Source organism: Chenopodium album, chromosome 22 (genome assembly GCF_948465745.1).
Source record: "Chenopodium album chromosome 22, dcCheAlbu1.1, whole genome shotgun sequence".
Lineage (NCBI taxonomy): Eukaryota > Viridiplantae > Streptophyta > Magnoliopsida > Caryophyllales > Amaranthaceae > Chenopodium > Chenopodium album.
In genome coordinates this window covers 12,706,349-12,728,566 of record NC_137855.1, presented here as the reverse complement: position 1 = coordinate 12,728,566, position 22,218 = coordinate 12,706,349, and the positions used below count along the sequence as shown (strand labels likewise).

The following is a 22,218-nucleotide window of genomic DNA, read 5'->3' as shown; positions in this document are numbered from 1 at the left end:
TAGACGGTTAAGTAGAGTATATTTTGAAATTAATGTAGATGTAATAATTTTGGGGATTTTATTGAACATGAAACTTTACAATGTCTAGAGAAAAATTTGTAATTAAAAGTGGGTTGACGGCTCAATCCTAAATGTGCTTAGTCAAATCCATGATAGGCATAGGATTTAGAGCTCAGGATTACAATCAGTTTGAGACTGTTGATAAGGTTTTTTTTGGCAAACTGTAGTACATAACATTACAGAGATGACTGCTGCTTCTACTTCAGGTCTCCTGTGCATACCCTCTTAGCCGTACCGTGTTTTCGTGTTTGAGCAAGGGTGTTGTGCTCAGTAGAATCATATCCCCTGACGTATTTCAGGGCCCTGAAGCATGCTTCAAATTTGGCTTCAGCGGAGGAAGCTATGTTATGTAGCTCGATTTCCAGGTTGTAAACTAGTAATGCAAACTACTAAGCTCGATTACCAGATTGTAAACTTGTAATGCAAACTATTAAGCTCGAGTTCCAGGTTGTATTGCAAAGTAATGAGATCGATGTCCAGGTTGTAATGTTTAGTGTCGAGCTCGATTTCCAGGTTGTAATGCAAAGTACTGTATTAAAGATAAATGAGTAAAAAAGATGGCAATGGCCTACCAACCATAAATTCCATTTATCTCAAAAATGGGGAATAGTGTACATCCACATACAATGATACAGAGATCTAGAATTTATCCTAAGCCTTTGGCTCATTCTTTAGTTTAACCTAACTAATGAAGGTGGTAGCAAGAATAGCTTATACGAAGTACAACTGAACTCTAATCCAATAATTTCGTAGTATAAGATCACGAATTGTAGCCCTCTAATCAAATTGTTTGCCTTCAAATGTTTGGCCAGTTTTCCAACTCCTTGGAGCTACATTATATGATTTGAGAATAGCCCCATCACTTGTAGTGACCTCGAATGAAAGAGGCTGCTTTTCCAAATTAGCATTGAGTATCCAATTCTGTCCCCAATTCCTTGACATCGGAAGCCATCCAGTTTGTGACCCCTTAACTTTTACGGCGGTAACATCACCTGCCCCTGCAACATTGCTGATGAGTACAGACATAAATACTCCAGATGCATCGATGGTAAACCGAATCCCTCCTTCCTTTCTGCATCGGATCCTGCCCAAAATTGAAGGACAAACACTTAAACAGGCAGTTGGAAAAAGGAATTTGCTGCATAGATCTTTTAGAATTTAAATGGTATAAAAAGGAGAAAAGCTGAATTTTTTGGGATCTACTGGTTTAAAGTTTAAACTATCTGCATCTAATTGCAATTCTCTACATCGAAATATAAAGTAATTCAATTTGTCAAACCAGGGCAAAATTTATTTATATGTTTGAAGGCAGTTGATAATGAATGGGTATTGGATTCCAGTACATGCTGTACATCTGAAGCAATAAAATGGAATTGCTAGCTGTTATATGTGAATTAAATTGCTGCAGAGTGAAAAAGATATACTACATGGAAACACAACAAACTGGTGTGGTTTTGAGGTAAAAGACATTCTTAAAGAGGAGTTCTGAAAGAATATAAGCAGACCACCAGCTGGTTCCATGCACACATGTAACTCAGTTTGTAAGAACATAAAAAGAGACGAGATAACAAGGTCATTTTGCTATATTAAGCAAGCATGACTCCATATCAAACAGATTAAGAATGCAATACATAGACTGCTAAAGATTTTACCAAAATTGTGAAGTACTTTCCTATTTGATAAATTGTTCTTTTTTTTTCCTACTGCATTGATGTCCCAGTAGACGGATAACACACACACACACACACACACAAAAGATCTAATGGTCACTGCTGCCACTCTTAATAATCTCTACTGGAGTAGTCTGGAAAGCAAAAAGGCAATGTTCCTTAAAAGAGTAGTTAATATTGACCATATCTTAATATGGGCCATAGGCCCATAGCTTAGTTTGCAGGCCACTTGGGCTAGCAGGGTGTATCTTGGCATTTGAGCAGAACAAATGGAAGCTAGATTATAATGGTCATATATCATCTTAATGACAATATTAGTCAAACCAAGATCTATAATTCTGAAAGTATGTGCAATGAACCCACTCCCACCACCATCCGTGACACTCACCTACAGCAAGCAGCAGGGGCAGACCAACAACAACAACTTACCATGGCAGCAGCAGCAGAAGGAAACAGGGGACAAAGCACCTTTATTTGTTTGTTTGTTATTGCACTAAAATAGTAAGAGGACAAGAGTAGTACATGTAGTAATTAAGGCTTTGTGCCATAATGCTTTGTAGTAGTAGTATAAATAGTTGTAGCTTAGAGTAGAGGGGTAGGCAGAATTTTGGGAGTAGTTTCTTAGGAGAGTTGTGACCTAAAGTCACTATTGGAGCTTTGTAGGCTAAACCTACTACTATCGTTGTAAAACCATTAATTTGTTAATCAAATTTCTGAGTTTTATCCTTCGTTGTACTGTTATTACACCGAGTAATATCAGTCCATTACAGTATGTCTTACTTTAGCATCTACAAAGAACACCACATTACCCTGAATCAAACTTCTATGATTTCTATCACTCCCCTTGGCTTTACAACTCTTCACCTATAATGTTGAAGACAAACAACTGACAACTGAAGCCTTAAATCTCATGTATGGGCTCGGCTACATCTTGTACTCGCCAACCATGATCCCCTCAAACATACTCTTCCAAACCCAACTTCTTCATGTCCCAATATCTGCATTAGCACTCTCAACAAAATAACTGCTCAACTTAATATGAATTGGGCATGGATAGTGTATGGCTAGGATAGATTTTCGTAACATGGGCCTAGGCTTTGCTTGCAGGTTATTTGGACTTGCAGGTGTATCTTGGCATTTGGGCACATTTGGGCAGAACAAATGCAGCTAGAGCATACTAGCCATATATTTTTACCAATCTCTTGATAAATTTCGAACTTAAAGGCAATTCTAGTCTGCCCAAGATTTTTAATTCAGGGGTCTTAAACTCTTTATTTAGCACATTCAGAGAACACCGAATTGCCCCAAATCAGCTTCCATTCACCAGATGCCAGACTCTTTCCCTCTGCTGTATACCAAAATTGTTAAAGAAACACAAGAGAATTCAGCCTCATAGCTGATAACGTGAGAGCAATTTCATCCTTTCAAGGTCACCTCGTCTGTAAGAGTTTTTGAATCATCTCCTAGCCACTCCCAAGTGTTGAAGTTAGTGCTTCAAGTTTGTGGTTAATTAGCTTCCTTAGTTTTAGGATAAATATCTTAGTTTAAATTTGTTTAATTTAGAATTAGTCAAATTAAGTACGTTAGTCATGTGTTACCTATTGTTAGTGGGTGTTAGTGGACTTGTTAACTAAGTAGTTGGAGTATATCATGGAGTACCCACTTCCTAATTAGTTGCTTTGTTTTAGTTATTTGGTTTATCTTGTAAAGGCTATTTATATGGCCTAACTTTCTATTATTGAATGAATTAGAAAGCATCAGCATATTAATTCAACGTGTTTCTATTATTTTTGCTTTCTAATTTCCAACACCAAGTTCCATTCTAACTTATTTCTTCAGAAATTCATGAAAGAAGACATAATTGTGGAAGTTGTGCTTCCATCAGCTATTGGTATATATTCCCACTAGGCTACTATCCCAATAAAAAAAACTCTTCATCTTTACTTCTCTTAGTTTTACAAGACCTCGTGAAATTAGGTGCTTGGACATTGTTTACAACTTTTCCTCCTCCCAATAAAACAATGAAGATGATCCACAAAAGGAGTTCAAGCATTAAGGAAGGGTATCCAATAAGCCACCAAATGAAGTTCAATAATATAATATCACGAGCACTATGACTACGACTCTTCTATGAAGGCTCTGTAAAAGCACCATAATATGCAATCCATCATATAGTAATATTATACAGGATGGAAGTAACTGAATAAAAAGGTAAATTTGTATCAAGGAATATTACACTTGGCTCATTGGCTGTGGATTAAATTTGGATTAAATTTTTCCACCAGACCCAAACCCAAATTTACACAAATTCCTGTATTTCACAAGCAATAGGGGGTTAAAAAAAACCAACATGTAAAGAACATAGTCTACAATTACACATCCCATAGAGTCATCACTGTTCTGAAATTTGATAATGCTATCAAGGACTAGCTTTGGTATTAATCTCCCTACTTTTTTTACTTCATCATCAGCTCAAATAAGTTAAGATCAATGATTTCAATCCACAACAAGTTCAAATAAGGAGGTTAAGTGAAAGAACATAGCCTAGAAGTTTCGAACCCAGGTCGAAAAACATGCAACTAAGCTACAATCAATTAGCATCTTTATCAAGACAATTACACTATAACACATACAATTGATGATTACAACCTCTCATAAATTCCCAACAACCATAATCACAAAACTCCTTTTCCAATTGCACTACCTATTTACAAAAATCAAACTCCAACACCTGAATTAATTCCAATCAAGCTACATCAACTAAATAAAACAAACCCACAAATATCGCGTGCATCAACTAGCTTAGTTGGTTAAAGTCTCGCAAAACTACTCATACCCAATACCTCGGATCAAATCCCGTCTACATTTAAACAACCAAAACACCAAAAGAATAAGAGTGGATATAATATAAGTATATACCTTTTTCAATTGCACCACCTAATTACTTTCAATCAAGCTACATCAACTAAACAAAACAAACCCACAAATAAACCAACCCGTATGTCAACTAGCTTAGTTGGTTAAAGTCTCGCGAAACTACTCATACCCAATACCTCGGATCAAATCCTGTCTACATTTAAACAACCAAAATACCAAAAGAATAAATATGTACCTTCGATATTGAACAGCCATATTGCCAGCTTTCCAAAGAGCGATCTTCTCAAAAGCTTCAATAGGAAGAACAAAATGCTTATTGGGAGGATTACAGCGACCACCAGCATCAGCAGAAAACCCAAAATTGGGAGCACAAAAATTAGTAGCAGTAACAAGAATAGAAGTACCCGGAATACAATTCCGAAGATCCTCAACACACCTAACTTCAAAACAAGCGCCACAGATCTGACCCTTGTGAAACAAAGCAGTGCTCAACCCAACAGTGGCTTTGCCGTAGCCGGCTTTTTCGAGGTTGCCGTAACCACATGCACCACCGACGATGTCGCGGGGGTCTGCCGCGGCGTAGTATGTTGCACGCGCTGACTCCCATTGGGAGAGGAGGGGGGAGGAGGAGGAGGGTGGTGGGTTGTAGTGTGCAATGGAGGGGTGGAGGAGAAGAAGGAGTGTTGGAATGAGTGGGAAGAGGGAGTGTGAATGTAATGGCATGATTTGAGAGAGAAAGGGAAAGGGAGAAATGGGAATGAATGAAGGTTTAGTTTGTTTGTTTGGGTGTTTGTTGTTTGTTGTTTGTTTTAGTGGGGTTTGAATGTGTGTAATGTGTTTGTCTTTTTGTAGCTTTTTGAGTGAGAAACAAAGTTGAGAGAATGAGACTATGAGAGTGAGTGGTAGATGGTTTCTACTTTAGGAGCACTTTGTATAAAGATCAAAGTTTTGGAATTGATACCTTGTAAATATACTTTATGATTTGTTTGTTTAAATATAATTTCAACATTTAAAGTTATTAGATTCGGAAATGTGGGAAGAACAATTTAAGTCTAAATAATGGAAGAATAGTGAAGTTCGTCAGAAATATGGATGAATGTTTACTTGAAAGTTCATGCGAACTTGTGTCAACTAAACAAACATTAAGTATAACTTCACGTTTTTTAGAATTAATTTTCACATTTTTTTAAAGAACATGAAAACTCGCTCTAATGAATATTTGTCTTCACGTTTATTGAAATTAATTTTTACATTCTTTAAAGTTATGTTTGATATTCAACGGATGTACAATGACTATTATATATACACCCCCCACCATCATATTTCCCTACCTTATAAAAAGTAGAAAACATCTCTTAGGAATAGTGTACTACCAATTATACCCTCAAAACTATGTACAAACCCTCAAAACTATGTACAAAGTTGTGTACAAAATGTGTATTTACTTTAATACCCTCATTAATATGTTTACTATCATTAATATACTTAATGTTTTTTTTATCATTAAACATATCATCAATAAATTTTGTTTTTGTTAACAAATAATTTGTAATGATTTTTTTTAAAATAAAAAAATTCTAATGCTTTACACTTATATGATATTATTATTATTATTATTTAAAAAGAAAAAATTTGTATGTACAATGAAACGGTTTATTACCAAGTGACTGTTTATTTTTTACTTTTTCATAGTTGCTCTTCTTATTTCCGCAAAGTCTCTTAACTCTTGCGAACTTTGATTTGGAATAAAATCCTACTAACTTATCATCCCCCCCCCCAAAAAAAAAACAAAAAATCTTGTCGTTTTTTAATTGCAACTATTGTTAAGGTTTATTATTTTATTTAAAAAGAAAAAATTTGTATGTACAATGAAACGGTTTATTACCAAGTGACTGTTTATTTTTACTTTTTCATAGTTGCTCTTCTTATTTCCGCAAAGTCTCTTAACTTTTGCAAACTTTGATTTGGAATAAAATCCTACTAACTTATCATCCCCCCTCCCCAAAAAAAAAAAAAACAAAAAATCTTGTCGTTTTTTAATTGCAACTATTGTTAAGGTTTATTATTAGCTTTGTTTTTTGGTGTTTAAAGAGCCACAAGGGCGGATGATGAGAATCGATCCAAAGATCTCTTGGACCGGGAGAGGAGCTCTAACCACTTAAGTTATCCCTCACCATGTGGTTTATTAGCTTTTTAAGTGTACATATAAACAACATCATAGAATTTGAATGGGATTCATATATTAAATAGTTTGGTGATATTTGAGCAGGCGTATGTTATCAAGAGGTATAAAGAATTAAAAATCCTAAAATCAAGGGAAATCAGTGGTAGAAAAAAAAATGGTATTAATTATGAAGAGAATTTAAGATGAAAAATATAACTAATTGGTTATTGCTTTAGTATTGATATAGATATTAGATTGTCGTCGTAGAACATTTAAGAACTTGTTTACATATTGTTACTCCATATGACCAAAGCTCACAAATAAATTCATTTGAAGAAAAACACGATAGAAATATTATACTAAGTACTATTGAAACATGCACAACAATTAAGAGTTCTAAACTAACAATGGCCGCTAAAAATATGAAGGGATGGAAAACAATTAAATATTATATAATAATAATAATTTTGAAATAACACTGTCAAACTTTTGAAGATTTAAAAAATAATTGTCTTAAAAGATTTTGATGGCTTTCTTATAATTCTACAAATTCACCACATATGCACATAAGCCAAGTAGTATGTATTAAAATTACTATGTCTACCACCCTAACCAAAGGTGTAAATACACGCCAATACAACTTCTCCGCAAGAGCTTGCCCCTCCGCGCGCATCGCGCGCGTAGGATACCCTAGTAAAGTCAAATATAGTCCATCGACTTAGTATTTGTGTGCTTTTAGTCCATCAACTTTGGTCCCGTAACTTTGCTGACTAAGTCATTAATGACTCAAGTTAGTAGAGGCTGAGAAAGGCTCTCTTTTCCTAAATTTTGACTCATTGATACTTAGCTATTAGCCCATTATTATGGTCAAAAAGTACAAGTCTTGGGTGGCCGAGGAACCAATTTGCCCCACTTTAAAGTTGAGGGACTAAAAGCACACAAATACTAAAATTTAGGACAATATTTTGCTTTAACTCATCATATTTGTAAAACCGACCTTTCCCATAAAAAAAGGAAAAAAATGAAAAACCATAATCTTCTACTCCTATTAACGAAACTATAAACTCATCCCATTCAGTGTGCTCTCATCTCCCCTCTCACTCCTCAAAGGTAACTTCCCTGCACATTTCTTCACACTGTATTCAATTATGCTCTTAATTTCTCTAATTTTCTATATCTTTGCTCTAAACTATACTTTTCATTTTGCACTTTGGGTTTTGTACAATTGTTTATTAATGATTATCACTGTTTTTGATGTTGTGTAACTTTCCATACTTCCCTAAATCGATTAAAACTGGGTTTTATTAGTTTATATAAATGTTTACAATTTCTAATTAAGTAAGTTTTTTTCGGCATGAACTTTGAAGATGTTGCATATGTGTCATGGAGGAAACCCTCTAGAATTAGCCAAGACTGCAGGCTGCTTAGCTTCCTTTCAACATAAAAATTTCACCCTTTTTCCAAATTTTGGATATTCAAGTTGGAAATGCTCAAAACCCAGAAATTATAAGGCCCAAAATTGGGGTTGTAGAATCTTGTTCTTGGAGAAAGGGTGTAGGAAACAGCTGATAACCCGAAATTCGGAGAGCGAATTTGAGGTACTGGATGATGAGGAGGAGCTTGATGGACCTCAGAAGAGGTTTAGGGAGAGAGGAGAAGAGATAGACTATGACCGGGACCCGGAATTTGCTGAAATTCTTGGTAACTGCCTTGATGATCCGGATACTGCTCAGTCCAAAGTAAGATTGAATTTCCTATGAAGCTTATGTTTATAGCTTTTAGTGTGTATCAATATGTATACTTTTTAGGTGACTTTTGCTGATTAATTACTGTTGGATTGAGTGATGAATGAGAAATAGTGTAAGGGTTGTTATGTGATTTCGAGTTCTTAGTGGTCTGAATGATGTTTCAGATGGAGGAAAGGTTGAGGAAAAAAAAGAACAAGATATTGCAGGTTAAAACTGGTTCTGGCTCACCCATGAAAGTTACATTCAACAAGTAAGTTTGGGCTATCTTATTTGAAATTATATACAAAGCTGCTTTATAGTAACCGTTTGTTGATTATGTTTCATGTGTTGTTTAGACGCAGATTCATAGTTAAGTAAGGGGAGTGTGTAATGTGTAATTTGTACAAATTCATTCCACACTAGGGCAAAATTATCATATTTGAGGTGCAAGTCCAAACTACTAGTCTGCTAGTCTGTTGTAGTCCAATATCTGTTGGCTTTTGCTTAACCTGGGGTCCTGGGTTACTTGTAACAGACAATATTGAATAACTTTTGAGTTAGCTTGTATTTAACCTATGCGGGATGATTATCTGTTAAGTGGTAACATGTTAGTTTCTTGTGCTGTATTACTCCCATATTGTTTTTGGTTTTCTTGATAAAGCTAACAGTGTAACGTCTCAATCAGCGATTGTTCTTTTTTATACCTGTAATATTTGTTGCAATGATGTCTTGTTTTGTATAACCATGGATTAGGTTTGTTCATTTTAGTTTTTTTGGTGGTTGGCAGATTTGATTTCACAAATTCATATATATGGTTTGAATTTTACAATTCTCCACTACAAAAAGACGTTTCGTTGATATGCGATGTAAGTCACTATTCTTCAAAAGTCAGGGTATATGATGCTAAATGAATCTAGTTTAATGGAAGTAGTTTCATATAATTATGTTTGCTTATAGGTTATTCGGTCGTGGCACATCATTGGACGTCTTGGTGGTTGCAATTCACTGAATATGCAGGTAATGCTTTTCTTCAGGAGCATAGTGTAATGTTAGAGATATGTACTCTTGCCAAAAGTTGATGATACTTCTGCAGTTTCTTAGTTCAATTGTTCTTGGGTGCACGCATTGATGTATATACAAACTAGCTTTGTTTATTATTTCGTTGCATGAATTATCAAGTATTCATGCTCCTGATGATTCTTTGAATTCTTTGGTTCATGAACATCCTGATAACAAAGTTTTGTTTCATGCATCAGAAAGGCCTCTCTCTTTAGTTATTATCAACTTAATGCAATTGATTTTTTTTGAATGGATTAACTTAATGCAATTACTAGTATACATAGAGAGGAAAAATTATGCCCTCCAAATTTACTTGTCAGTAGGTTACAATTACAGACTTTACAGTACTTTCTAATTCAAAAGCTTTCTGTCTCTGATGCAGTTATCACAATCTCCATTAGACAAAAGACTAAGTTATGACGCTATCCAAGGAGCGAATGTTGATCCGACCACCTTTTATAATATAGGGGATCTTGAGATTCAAGACAATGTGGCGCGAATATGGTACGGAGTTTAATTCAAATTGAAAGTGATTATGCTTGATCTTGACTCTGGTTTACTTGTAACAGACTGCAAGGTTCTATAATATTTGTGGTGTAATTGCTTATTTTTGCTTAATATGCTGCCAGGGTTGATATTGGGACAAGTGAATCGCTGCTTCTGGATGTTCTATTGAATGCATTGACACAGATAAGCTCTGAGTAAGGCTTCTACCTTGCCCAGTTCCCCATCTATCTTATTGTTAAAGTCTCAGTCATATCATGGACCTTGTTTATGTATATGTGAGGGATTAGACGAATTTATTTATTAGTTTATGTAATCTTATTACTGCAAAATGAGAATCTGATGATGGAAATGGAGAATATAAGATATTTATAATGGAAAGGAGCCTAGAGGTTATATACTTTTATGTACATATGTAGTAATGTTATTCTTTTCTGACAACGTAAAGCCTATGTTACTTTGGCTTTTCAGCTGTCTTCCTACCCATGTCGAACAATCGAAATTCTGACAAGGGTATATAATTCTTACACAACACTCCATGCTCACTCATATACTGCAACTATCTTGAACCTCATATTTGTAGAAAAAAAAATGTAAAAATAGAATGAAGATAAGAATAAGTGTGATATGTCTTCACAAGTAGGTTTCATATAAGTATTTTAACAAAAATTAACTATCAAGTCAACTTAAGATGTGTGCATGTATTTGTATGCTTTAACTCACACAGATTCTTCTAAATATGAACATGTACCGCATATGTCGTGTGACTCGTGTCCTTGTAATCATGTCCATTTCTAGGATAGTGTGTCGTGTCTGATTTTTACTTTCTTGTGTAACAATTGTTTTGATATTTACCCGCACCTAATACTCAAACCAGTGTCTGAGTAACATTTTTTTTTGACAAGAGCGTCTGAGTAACATAGCTTGAAGGTATTGCACTACATTGTGCATCACCTATTCTCCTTCATATATACCAGAGGATTTATGTCAACTGTTTAGATTAACTCTTGTGCTTGGTGTTCCATATGGGCAGTTTTGTTGGCATAAAACAAGTTGTCTTTGGTGGATCTGAATTCGAGAATTGGAAGGAAAGCTTGACCGTAGAAGATCCTGGTTATAGTGTGCACAAGATATGACGAGCCTATCTAGGAGGAGTGTATGGTAACAGTTTGTTATGATGTATGAAGGTATGCCTCTGCAAGTCATTTATCGAGATATTTCTGAAAAGCCAAAGCAAATGTCGCCTTGTATTTGGAGCCCTTGCCAATATTGGAGTGGATATTTCCGTGACACCAGACACCAATTCAAGCATGCTGTGACATTGTGGATCAAAGTAGAACGAGAGTGCTTATATGTCATTCAACATGCTTTCTGCAATGGTGAAGCATTGTACATCAGTCAGAGATTATGATATGCAGAATTAAAGTTTCTTTTTGCATAAAGTTGTTTGTAGTATCATCCAAGATGTGAAATGAACAGTGTCTAATGGTTTTTTTAGGATGCCCTTCAGCAGAAATTCATATGTGAGATTGACAAGCCACATAAATATCAACAAGTAACAATCAATTTTGCATTATTGATATTTTAATTTATGTATAAGAAAACACACTATGAGTTTGTGCAAGGTCTTGTAAAATTCACTACCATGTGTAGTTTCAAAATAAAACAAGTAAACTTAAATAAATTTAAAAATATGTTATTGGTGATATTGATGTTTGAAGATGTGTATTGAAATGTCTAAAAAATAGCAACTAAGAACAATATCAAACAGAAGGTGTATGTGAATAAATTACTGCTTTTTATAGTGTAGCTCCTTAAACTTTAAAAAATAAAATAAAAGGTGAAAGTTTTTTATTCTAAAACTAAACAACAAAATCCCTGTTAGTAGCCATAATCCAAAAAGGTTGGGTTTCACCATAAGATACTCATTTGTAGAATGATTTGAAGGTTTATTTTTTTAGCTCAAAGAACTCTAATAATCACTGTGGTACAAATGAGCACCAAATTAGCTTACTTTTAGCAACTCAACATTTGATCACTTCTAAGTTGACTAGTTTATTTCTAAATTCAATAAACAATCTGCCAAAATGCATGATTTTGGGTTTGGATAAAATCTGAATATAAACTGACCATTGAATTTCACCAAAGTAAACGAATTCTAAGAATAACACGTGATTCTGTATCCCAAAACTCCCAAATTTCCCCTGTTAGGAAGGACAATCGAGTGAGGCAACAGTGAGCAATGTTAGCTTGTCATACTTTCATTCAAACTTTAGCAAAGTTACAAGCTTTGTCAAGCTTAACAATTTAAATCTCAACTTACTACATCGTATAAAACTCAACTTCACTTTAAAAATTAGAACTTAGTTTTATGTTACAACTATGTTTGTGCTATATTTCTAACTTCTCATACATTTTACTCATTACTTAAAGTAGATACTCGTATAATAATACTAGTACATAAAATAAAATACAAAAAAGTAAATACTTACTACGTTTAAATTTGAGTATGAGCTTATTGAGCTAAGTTTTGTTGGTTCATCTTGTAGGGATCGAAAGGGGGTCACTACGACACCCACTATGTCAGTCACACACAAGACAATCAACCCAAATTCAATCTATTGAAACCGAATTCTTACACAACCAAGACTACACAACCAAGACAACAATAGGGCAGTAGCAAAAGTATAATAACACCAACAAATCGAAAGAAACGACAATCATCAACACGCAAAGATTATACATGAAAAACCCTTTCGATGTGAAGGATGAAAACCATGGGACCGTGTAAGGAGTCCACCCTAGCTTCTCTTATTGATAATTGAGGGTAAAATAAGCCCAAATCAGTCTACACAAGGTTTAACAACCCACCAACAACAACAAACAATAAAAGATCAAAGTTAGAGAGCAAAAGAGTAGAATTCACTCAAAAGATAGCAGTTTTGTCCGAAGACGATTTCGACCTAACCAGAGATCAACACGACGATACAACCTTCCAAAATAAAGCCCTTAATGTCAGGAGTAAGCTGTCAAAATTTGAAGACGATCCAACTGTGGAAACTTCGACAACAACCAGTTCTGTAAAGGCTGCCCGGAAAAGTCCGAAGGTGGAAGCTCTTGTAAAAGAGCCCTAACTTTCTCTATACTCAGCTCATTAGCTGCTTGCTTGGTCACTTGTTTGCCACAAGATATCCCATCTAAAGCTTCCAAGAGAAGCCACAATAGTCATGCCAAATATGGACAAAAAAAAATAAGACTTAACAAGTCTATGAAAAGAGCCCATATGAGTATTACAACTTGGGTTGGAACCACAACACATCTGTCTCGTAAATTTCGAGCCGAACTCGAACCATACACGAACTGGCTATGCTCATTAACACCCCACCCCAATAAGGGCAATAACCCGTAATTGTAACTTGGAAGGTTCCTAATTCCCTGTTCTGAAAGCCTTCTCTCTCTCTCATTGAGTTCTCTCCTTCATTGAAGTGGCTTCTAAGCTTTCTCTCCTCCATTAAAGCAGCTCCTAAGGTAAGATGATGATTTTTTTTTAAAATTTATTTTTCATCGTTGTATATCAATTTCAGCTTGGTCTAATTGCTTTATTAGTTGTTTATTTGGGGCGAATTAGAATTAACAGGTTTTGTTAATCGGTGTTCAATTAATGTTTGCTTGTTCAATGGCTTAGTAATTGTTAAAATTATTAATTAGTCAATTTAGGGTTCTTCTAAGGCGGATTATTGAACTACTTGTTATAATTACTCTAGTTATGAATGATTATAACCAGCGATTTACATCGATACTATTAAGCAAGAACAACTTTATGTAATTTTTTGAGCCTTATTTGATAACCGAGTCGAATTTGGTTCCTAACCCTTCAATGTTAGGATCATACTATAAAAATGTGACCTTTGAAATGGAATATTGGGGAACTGATGGCGAATCCTTAATTTTGAGGGGTTGGGTCAATGTGATTAATCAGGGTATGTTGTATGTGATGTTATGTTGGTCGGGTCGTGTCGTGTTCGATGAATCATTTACAGAGGCTATATCTTATTGATAGTTTAGATTGCTTGAGTGCTGATGTATAGAAATAACCTGAGTATTTTGAATAAACGATTCCCATATTAGTGTTTGATCTAGATACATTCAGAGTAGCATGAATTCATGATTCAGAATAACTACATTGTAATTTGGCTGTCATCTATATGGTTTCTTTTGAGAGAGATGCACACTGAATTTGGATCAAGTTGTGTTTAGGAAACGAAGATGAACTGATGATCATTTACATCTACTGAAGTGATGATATCCAAACTCATCCTATTTCTGTTGTGTTAATGCTATTTTCTTCAGGATATTATTCCGTTCTTCTGACAGTGGTTGCTTCCTTTTCTAAAACAGGCTTGTTCATCTGGTACCGTTGTGCTAGAAAGGAGGGGAGCAAGAAGATAATTAACACAAACAAGGAAAGAAAAAGAAATGGGATCAGAAGGTCTTCATGCTGTGAAAGTTTGTAGGCAACTTCTCAAATCTGCGAAGAAGCACATTGGACAGGAGGACTACAAGCGGCACTTCAGTGATTACATAATGGAAGAGTTTAAGAAGAACCGTCAATTGTCTGATCCATCATCTATACAGAATAAACTGAAGCTTGCAAATGATTATACTTTCTTGCTTAATAGTGTCCATCATCACAAGGTATATGATTCTAGAGCTTGTGAAGTCGAATTTCATTTATAAACAATTAGACATTTATAGAAGAAGCCATCACTTGTTTCTTCTGTGTTTGTTTCTAGTATATCTTTATACCTGTGGAAATTCTTCTGTCTTCTCTTTTATCATGGGATGCTTTCATTTGCCAGAGTCCCTTAAATCTCAGCTAGAGGGTTGGGTTTTCATATCCGATAACTTGCACAAAACTTGAGTAGACCTTTCACATTTAATTTTCTGATGCTATTTGTAAGCTATTTATTTATGTTTAAAATCCCATCTGGCCATCTAGACAAATGAAGCCTGATCCAGGGGGTTAATGACTTGGGGGCTCACTTGTTCAGTAAATCATTATTCTAAATAACGCGTAGTAAAAATGGAAGAATGTATAAATGAACTGTTGTCCTGATTCATCGTATAGATGAACAATCGAAGAACAGTATCTACAAAGTTTGTGGATATCAGTTATGCATCTCATCTGAAATCTTATTTATATTGGTGAATATGTTCAGCTCATATTGTTGACCTATGACTGCTTATGCACCTTATCACATCAACCATACTGTATTAAACATTGCCATTTTATTTATTTATTTATTTCTGTATATCTTTTGCTTATCTGCTATAATATCTACATCAATTGGTGCACTGATCTTCTAATTTTATCATGATCTTCTCGTTTTTCTTTCAGGAGCTCCTATTCTCCTACAACATTGCTGTGGACAGATCAGATGAGATGAAAAGGATACTCGGAAAATCAGCTGCCAGTGTAGGGCTTCAGCTTCCTGAGGTTTATAAGTCTTGACACTTGCATATATTATGCATACTTTCCATTCATTTTTCACTGTCTTCATAATAAGCAGACTAGTATACCTATTGAACCTAGACCAATGTTGACAAGCTGAATACTGGCTTAGCTGTTTGACTGTGCTCTTGTCCGTTTTCTACCACTTGTACTGAACCCTTGTTTGAGGTTAGTGGAACCTGGTAATGCAATTGTACTAAACACTGTATGAGAGAAGCTATGCTTGAGCAAAGTTAGTCAATGCAGTTTTATTGAAATTCATCTTTTTGAAGTTTCATACATAAACTTCAAACCAATGCAATACCAAATATGAGTCAAATAATTCAGGGAGTCAGAACAGAACGGTTAGATTTTGATGACCTGTACTGAGTGACTGAAATTAGCCTGTTAGTCCTCCGGAGACTATTTGGCTTCTTTCAGAGATGAAGGGATTCACTGGCTCGAGAACTTATTCGAGCTTATCAAACTTAAAATTCTACCATGAATGAGATACTGGATAGCCCTTATCCAAGGCATTACAAATTTGGTCTGTACAAAAATCGAGTATTTGAGTCAAAAGTATATCTATTCAAATAAATCTCTGCTTATTGCAACCTGTAAACACATGCGACAATGAAGTCTGGCTTGTCTTCCCAGGATCAAATGAATCTATGATTGAACATATTCGTCTGTAGTTATTTTTTATGCTAGGAATTCTGAGCTTTTGCATCAAGTCATTCAGTTGAAAAATGATTGAGAACAGCTGTGGTGGTGCTGATTCCAAACTCCTCAATATCCCCGAGAAATTATGCACGTATGGCTAGCCTTAGCTTTTTCGAATACCTGTCTAGTGAACCTCTCCTGGTGCACAATTGACTGAAGAAGGGACTTCCCAATGGGATTTTACTCCTTCAGCAGAAGCATAATCTGTATGCTCTACTCCGTGAAACAGCAATGAGTGTTCACATTCTGAGCAAAATGTCACGTACTCACGTCAATGCAAAATGGATCAACTGATTTTCGGAGTAAGGTTTCATTAGGCTGTGTTTTATTACAATTAAATTATCCATCTTCATCTCTATATTACAGCTCTGAAAATTCATCAGACAATTCATGGAGGAGTATAAACAAGCTCTTTCATTAGCATAACTTCACCCAATGGAATTTACTGCACTAATCTTCCTTGAGGGATTAATTGAGGAACGTAGATTCTACAAAAAAGACTTAATCCTAAAAGGATTCGCGTTACTAGTAACAATATCAAACCTTTTATTTTAATTACAATTAGGCCATCGTTTATTTTATAAGTCACTCATTCCTCACCCTTCAAACAAACACATAGGATAGACAAAAAGTAAATACTGGTAAAAATAATTCACATGACAATCTTAAAATCTGCTCATTCACTGCATTATGCAAATTGACATATTTGAGTTCAGCTGCAACATTAGTTTACCTGCTAAGATGTCTAAAACCAGCAACTTCTGATATAATGGAATCACCCGTGAAATTAGAAGCTGTTTGAATAAAAGAATTATGGGACTTAAACTCATCACATTTGTAAGAAAAATACAATAAAGCATATTCGAGTGAATGTGGAGGGAAAGAGGGGGAAGGGGAATAGAAAAGGGAAAAGAAAAAGCAGAAATGGACTTGTGTTTTCCTTCCACATCCTTCCAACTCCAGAAATTTTTGAAATGGAAGGGAATATGATACCCCAATTATCTTGCCTTCACTTCGCCAATTCAGATCCAAACAATTAAACTTGGATCCATTACTTTCCCTACCTATTCTTACTATGAAATCCATTCATCCATACACGCTGTAAAAAGATCTTTACAGATGAAGACGACATAATCAACCTTGAGGGCCTGCAATTATGTTCTGGCAAAAAGTTTCTGATGTTACAGCCCCTCATCCCTCATGAACTATCCAATCTATCATCACCATCAAGAGAAAAATAAAAATTTCACAGTTGGATTACCCTCATCGAAATCTATCATCACCATCCTCATTGGAACTCAGCATAGCAAGAAAGCGCAATTCCGAGGAGAGAGGTCTCCAGAATCATATTGCTATTGATCTCATCTCCAATTATATCTCTAAGAAAAACACAATCACCAAGGTCATGCTTGATGCTTCCAAGCAAAGCTGCTTTATTAAAGAAATTCAAGATGCAATTCAACATGCCATTAGGCTAAAATGTTTGTAAGAGGGTTACATCTTTCAACAAAACATTTCCAGTAAGAGGGTCCTGACTCCTGAAACTTGACCATATATAATCATTTCCAAACTAAATTCTACATTTCATATTGCAAGTTACATACGCATGAAAAGCTAAAATGTTTGTGTATTCACCAACAAAGGAGTTGTTTTGAAGATGCAAAATCAAGTTTAAGGTATGCCCCTCTGGTATAGGAACACACAAAAAAAAAAAAAAAAAAAAAAAACACCATTCCATAAACAAGGTAGGCAGTATCTTTATACTCTTTTTTCCAGCAATTCATTAAAACAGGGTCAGTAATATTGGCTCTGATCAAGATATTGGCCAGTCTCATTTGCCTTTATTTTTAAAGAAAAAAAATGTCAAGTTCAGCAATAACACAATTCATAATGAGTGTAAATCTGGTTTCTCTGGAATATGTTCATAGCCATATCTGTTTAATCAAAAGAGAGCATAGTTATGCATTGCAGTGACAGAATGCTACCTACGTATATGATGTTCTGTTTATATGTCAAGAGTCAAGATAGCTATTTATGATATGTAAATGAACACTTATGATATATATACAAGGAGCAGTACAATGTAAAGCATCCCAAGCTCAGGAGGTCCTCCACAAACTATCGTAAAATTTCGTAATTCACAATAGGGATGCAAAAAAAAATTGGACAGTTAAAAAAAAAAAAAAATTCCACTCTTATAAATTTCATTCTAGGTGCTTCACCATCTGTTGAATATATTTGCCCTTATTAACCATATTTAGGACAGGACCAAATGCATAAAGTAAGGAGAGATTCAATTTTCGATTGAAGGTTTGAGAATTATTTTTATCTACACTTGTCATAAATGTGGGAGTTGAATGTGACATTGGAGCAAAAATTAGGGTGTCACAAACTGCATTGACTTCCAATATAAAGATACTAAAGGCTATACTTTTACTGCTAACTTACAGAATTAGCCCAATTCATCTGTCATTACTAGTCCGCTATCATGGAATTATTCTTGACCTCATTCCTTGACATGCTGCTCTAGATAATTGAAACTTTGTTCTAACTTTTGGATGAATTGGTGCAGGATTCAGATTAGAATTTAAAGATTAATCATCCTATGCTAATTGAAAAAAAGACGATAAAATTCTCTCTGCACTTGAATTCCAGCATTCAGTCTAAGGTTATTAAGAGTTTAAGACCAAGGAAAGTATTAGAACATTCTACAGATGCATCAAGTGGATGCACTGTCTTGTTTCAAAAAAAGTGGATCTACTGTCACACAATTCTGAGTCAATGGAGCTCTTGATTACCAAATTTCTAATTTCATCATATAATTTCGGTGTATTCAACAACAGTTTCATGAAATACTAACATTTTTATGACATGCATAACCTCCATTACTAAAACTGTCACCATTCAATTCAGCAAAATTAGAAATACAACGTACCAGAATGGCTGATGTGATTGATCGCCTGATGTCATACCATCCTTATATTGCAACCAGAGAAGATATAGTGCTTAGTTCCAAGTCATAATAACAAACAAAAGATTCCAGCAACTTCAACGGATAGCAAAATATTTCTGTTGCATAATCCAAGACTATTAAATTATCGTAGCAAACATCAACCAGGCTTGCAATGCTAGTGACAGTCATACAGAACCAAAGAACGCAGAACAGGGAGATCTCCAAGAAGTGAAAAAGGCTAAAAAAAAATATCTTGATTGTTATTCCATCAGTGCAACCACATACTTGTACAACTTCTAACTAGAATGAATGAAAAACATTAAGGGTTCCCCCTTTGCCTATAGCATACAAGTTTTGTAAGTATACCATACTAATACATGTTTGACTAGCTAAGCTATAAGAAAAATCAAGCAATTGATCTCTCCACTACGAGAAAACTCATGCTAAAAGTTAATTCAAAACGTAGAGAAGTATACATCAGGAATCAAAGATACATGGATGAAGCAATCTCTTACAAAGGACCAAAAGCTTCGCTCCATCAAAGATGCTATCTGTGATCAATGTCAGAGAAGGGCCAGCTAAATAACAAAACCATCACTACAATTTTTGTTGAGACTGGATAAGTAGAGCATTAAGCATTATATGAACCGCAGCTTCATAAACAACCCCATCATAATGCATTCCATCCTCCGTACATCTTTCCCCACAATTCCCACTCAAAGACTGAATATCCAACAACACAAATGGGCCACCAGGCCGTAAAAGCTTAGCACCACGAACTCCTAAACCATAAGCAAATTGTGTTGCAGTAGTCATTCTTTCTCTCTTCTCTTCAGTATTCAGCATCGAGTGTATCAATGTTGGCATCCCCAACCAAAACAAGTGAGGTTGAGATTTACCCACCAACAATGGCATCACAGAACGACTCAGAAGCTGCAATGAAGCATCATAATGAGTCGCGTTATTCACATGAAGCATATGCCATAGACCAGAACCCATGACCAAAACATCAGGGCAGCTATGATTCCTATTCAACTCCAATGCCAAGTGAGTCAAATTATTAACATAAGGAGCCCATACAAAATCCAACTTCAACCCTACTCTATCAACAACCAAATGATAATCACTATGCCTCTTAAACAACTCCCCCCGAACCGCCACCATTTCTTCCTCAACCAACACCAAATCCAACAATGAAAGCACGAATAACCGCGCTTGCGAATCGCCAGCAACCATTACCCAAGACCCATTAAGCAGATCCCCAACATCCTTCCTACCCAACTTCTGAAAATCACAAGCTAACACATTCTCATCTGACAACATCCATTTCCAACTAGAAGACAAATTCATATTTCTAGGGTGATTTTTCCACTGGATCCGATGAAGAAAAGAGATACAAGACTCACGATTCTCAAGAACAACTAACGTGGAAGACGAAGATGATGATGAAACATCAGGAAAAAAGTCGGTAAGAGAAGGAAAGTAAGGAGAAAGATGAACAGCAATAGCAAGTGAAATGAAAAGAGCACCACTAAAAAACAACACTTTATTGCGGCTTAAATGCCACCCTGCTAACGCCATTGGAACAAGAACTACTATACAAGCCGCCAATACACCTAATTGGACGGCACCTAACATCATATAAACTAACAAGTTTCCATTAAATCCAACAATTAATCCCCCAAAAAAGGGGAAATTCTCACAAATTATGATCTGGGTACTCAATAATTTTTCTGGGATTTCGTTATTTTCAGCTGTTGAATCGATTAATTCGTAATATAACAAAAACCCATTAAGTATTTGGGGAAAGGTGAATGATTTTGATCCGGGTATTGAACAATTGAGAGATTACCTGAAAGCTGAAGGTGCTGCAATGGCGGAAACTGGGTGATGGGAATGGAGTAACGATAAGGGAGGAGAAGATGTCAAAGTCAGGAAAAGGTGAAGCAACAAACGACGATTGAGAATTGTGAAGAATCGAGAAAGAAAAGGGAAGTTGAGAGGTCATATGTCGACCATGGATGATGATTGATGATGGTTCTTGGCAATCGGGGCGTCGTCAGTCTGAATCAACTGCGGTTCAATATTTTTTTTTTTTTTTTTTTGACAGGAACTGCGGTTCAATAGTTGTTAAACGCACATTAATTAATTGTGTTTTTAATTGGGTTTTTTATTCCTCTAATGGAAGGTTAAAGAGATGTCTGGTTTGCCAAGTTAGAGGTGAAACAAGAGTTGGGCATGGCCTGGGACGTGGAAGGTCATTTATTGAGTATTTGAGTGAGATATCTCGTGCTCAAATGGGTCATTTGCCTTGTCACAAAATAATTAAAAAGAAAGGGGTTCATTTGCTTATGTAATAAATTAGTCGAGAAAAAGGCATGTCGTGTTGAGATAGCGCGGATCTTTCTTCCATAAATGTTTCGATTTGTAGATTATGTCATATTGAAGGATTAGATAGATGCCTCATTGAGATCTATATTGATCTAATGGTTGAGATACACATTTTTTTTTTCCACTTATGCCCTATTCTATTTATGTTGTTTTCATTCATTTCAGACCTCACAAGTTCAAAAATAAGATTAGGAAAAGAGTTACCAAATTGCAAATTACAAACTAAAATAATGAGTAAAATCAGGTGACTAGAATCTGTGTACAATAATCGATAAGGTCATTGCATAGTGACTAAGACTGAAAACGTGTATACAACAGTTCACAAGTTCAAATCCCCATCCTCCATTTGTAATTTGTAATGCCGTCTCATTTGCACCAAAAAAAAAACAAACAATTAGATTTATTTACAACTTCCATAATAGGTTAGAAATTATCGATTTATCGGACTTTAATTTTGTTATTGTTACTTTAATTCCCTTATCATAACTTTTTTTTAATTAATTTGGAGATAATAATTAAACCTTATAAATGAAGATTGAAAAGAGTAATTTTTCAATCCATAAGCTCTATTTATCAGTTGACTAGGATACAGATTACAC

At 35.2% G+C, this 22,218-nt stretch overlaps 4 protein-coding genes and 1 long non-coding RNA gene across 6 annotated transcripts; 2 read left to right on the top strand and 3 right to left on the bottom strand.

Moving 5' to 3' along the window:
• Positions 1-621: 621 nt before the first annotated feature.
• LOC145605422 (expansin-A13-like) lies at positions 622-5,383 on the bottom strand. Of its 2 annotated transcripts, XM_081661470.1 has the most exons (3): positions 5,012-5,383; positions 4,843-4,897; positions 622-1,144 (listed from the first exon to the last, which is right to left on the bottom strand). In XM_081661470.1, exons 1-3 carry the CDS (start codon positions 5,328-5,330, stop codon positions 838-840), a joined length of 681 nt encoding a protein of 226 aa, XP_081517596.1. In that variant the 5' UTR covers positions 5,331-5,383; the 3' UTR covers positions 622-837. The 2 variants fall into 2 exon arrangements, with proteins under 2 accessions (XP_081517596.1, XP_081517595.1); XM_081661469.1 differs by having other exon boundaries at positions 4,843-5,382.
• A 2,374-nt stretch (positions 5,384-7,757) lies between these two features.
• On the top strand, positions 7,758-11,674 carry LOC145605727 (uncharacterized). Its single transcript, XM_081661796.1, has 8 exons — positions 7,758-7,881; positions 8,139-8,510; positions 8,684-8,769; positions 9,286-9,364; positions 9,456-9,515; positions 9,940-10,061; positions 10,187-10,258; positions 11,095-11,674. Exons 2-8 carry the CDS (start codon positions 8,139-8,141, stop codon positions 11,195-11,197), a joined length of 894 nt encoding a protein of 297 aa, XP_081517922.1. The 5' UTR covers positions 7,758-7,881; the 3' UTR covers positions 11,198-11,674.
• A 1,776-nt stretch (positions 11,675-13,450) lies between these two features.
• Positions 13,451-15,813, top strand: LOC145605997 (uncharacterized). Its single transcript, XM_081662061.1, has 3 exons — positions 13,451-13,589; positions 14,460-14,756; positions 15,460-15,813. Exons 2-3 carry the CDS (start codon positions 14,538-14,540, stop codon positions 15,571-15,573), a joined length of 333 nt encoding a protein of 110 aa, XP_081518187.1. The 5' UTR covers positions 13,451-13,589; positions 14,460-14,537; the 3' UTR covers positions 15,574-15,813.
• A 1,151-nt stretch (positions 15,814-16,964) lies between these two features.
• On the bottom strand, positions 16,965-21,502 carry LOC145604941 (uncharacterized). Its single transcript, XR_014104979.1, has 3 exons — positions 21,081-21,502; positions 19,211-19,344; positions 16,965-17,654 (listed from the first exon to the last, which is right to left on the bottom strand). It is a non-coding gene; the product is annotated as an uncharacterized LOC145604941 (long non-coding RNA).
• On the bottom strand, positions 19,458-21,084 carry LOC145604940 (protein ALTERED XYLOGLUCAN 9-like). The gene has a single exon (XM_081660933.1). It carries the CDS (start codon positions 20,867-20,869, stop codon positions 19,826-19,828), a length of 1,044 nt encoding a protein of 347 aa, XP_081517059.1. The 5' UTR covers positions 20,870-21,084; the 3' UTR covers positions 19,458-19,825.
• Positions 21,503-22,218: the final 716 nt, after the last annotated feature.

Coding starts and splice junctions, on each gene's coding strand:
- LOC145605422 (XM_081661469.1), bottom strand. CDS start 5,330: ATGCCATTACATTCACACTCCCTCTTCCCACTCATTCCAACACTCCTT. Junction 1,145..4,842: donor ATGGCTGTTCAATATCGAAG/GTACATATTTAT, acceptor AATTTTGGGCAG/GATCCGATGCAGAAAGGAAG.
- LOC145605727 (XM_081661796.1), top strand. CDS start 8,139: ATGTTGCATATGTGTCATGGAGGAAACCCTCTAGAATTAGCCAAGACT. Junction 9,365..9,455: donor ACGTTTCGTTGATATGCGAT/GTAAGTCACTAT, acceptor GTTTGCTTATAG/GTTATTCGGTCGTGGCACAT. Junction 10,062..10,186: donor GACAATGTGGCGCGAATATG/GTACGGAGTTTA, acceptor ATATGCTGCCAG/GGTTGATATTGGGACAAGTG.
- LOC145605997 (XM_081662061.1), top strand. CDS start 14,538: ATGGGATCAGAAGGTCTTCATGCTGTGAAAGTTTGTAGGCAACTTCTC. Junction 14,757..15,459: donor ATAGTGTCCATCATCACAAG/GTATATGATTCT, acceptor TTTTTCTTTCAG/GAGCTCCTATTCTCCTACAA.
- LOC145604940 (XM_081660933.1), bottom strand. CDS start 20,869: ATGATGTTAGGTGCCGTCCAATTAGGTGTATTGGCGGCTTGTATAGTA.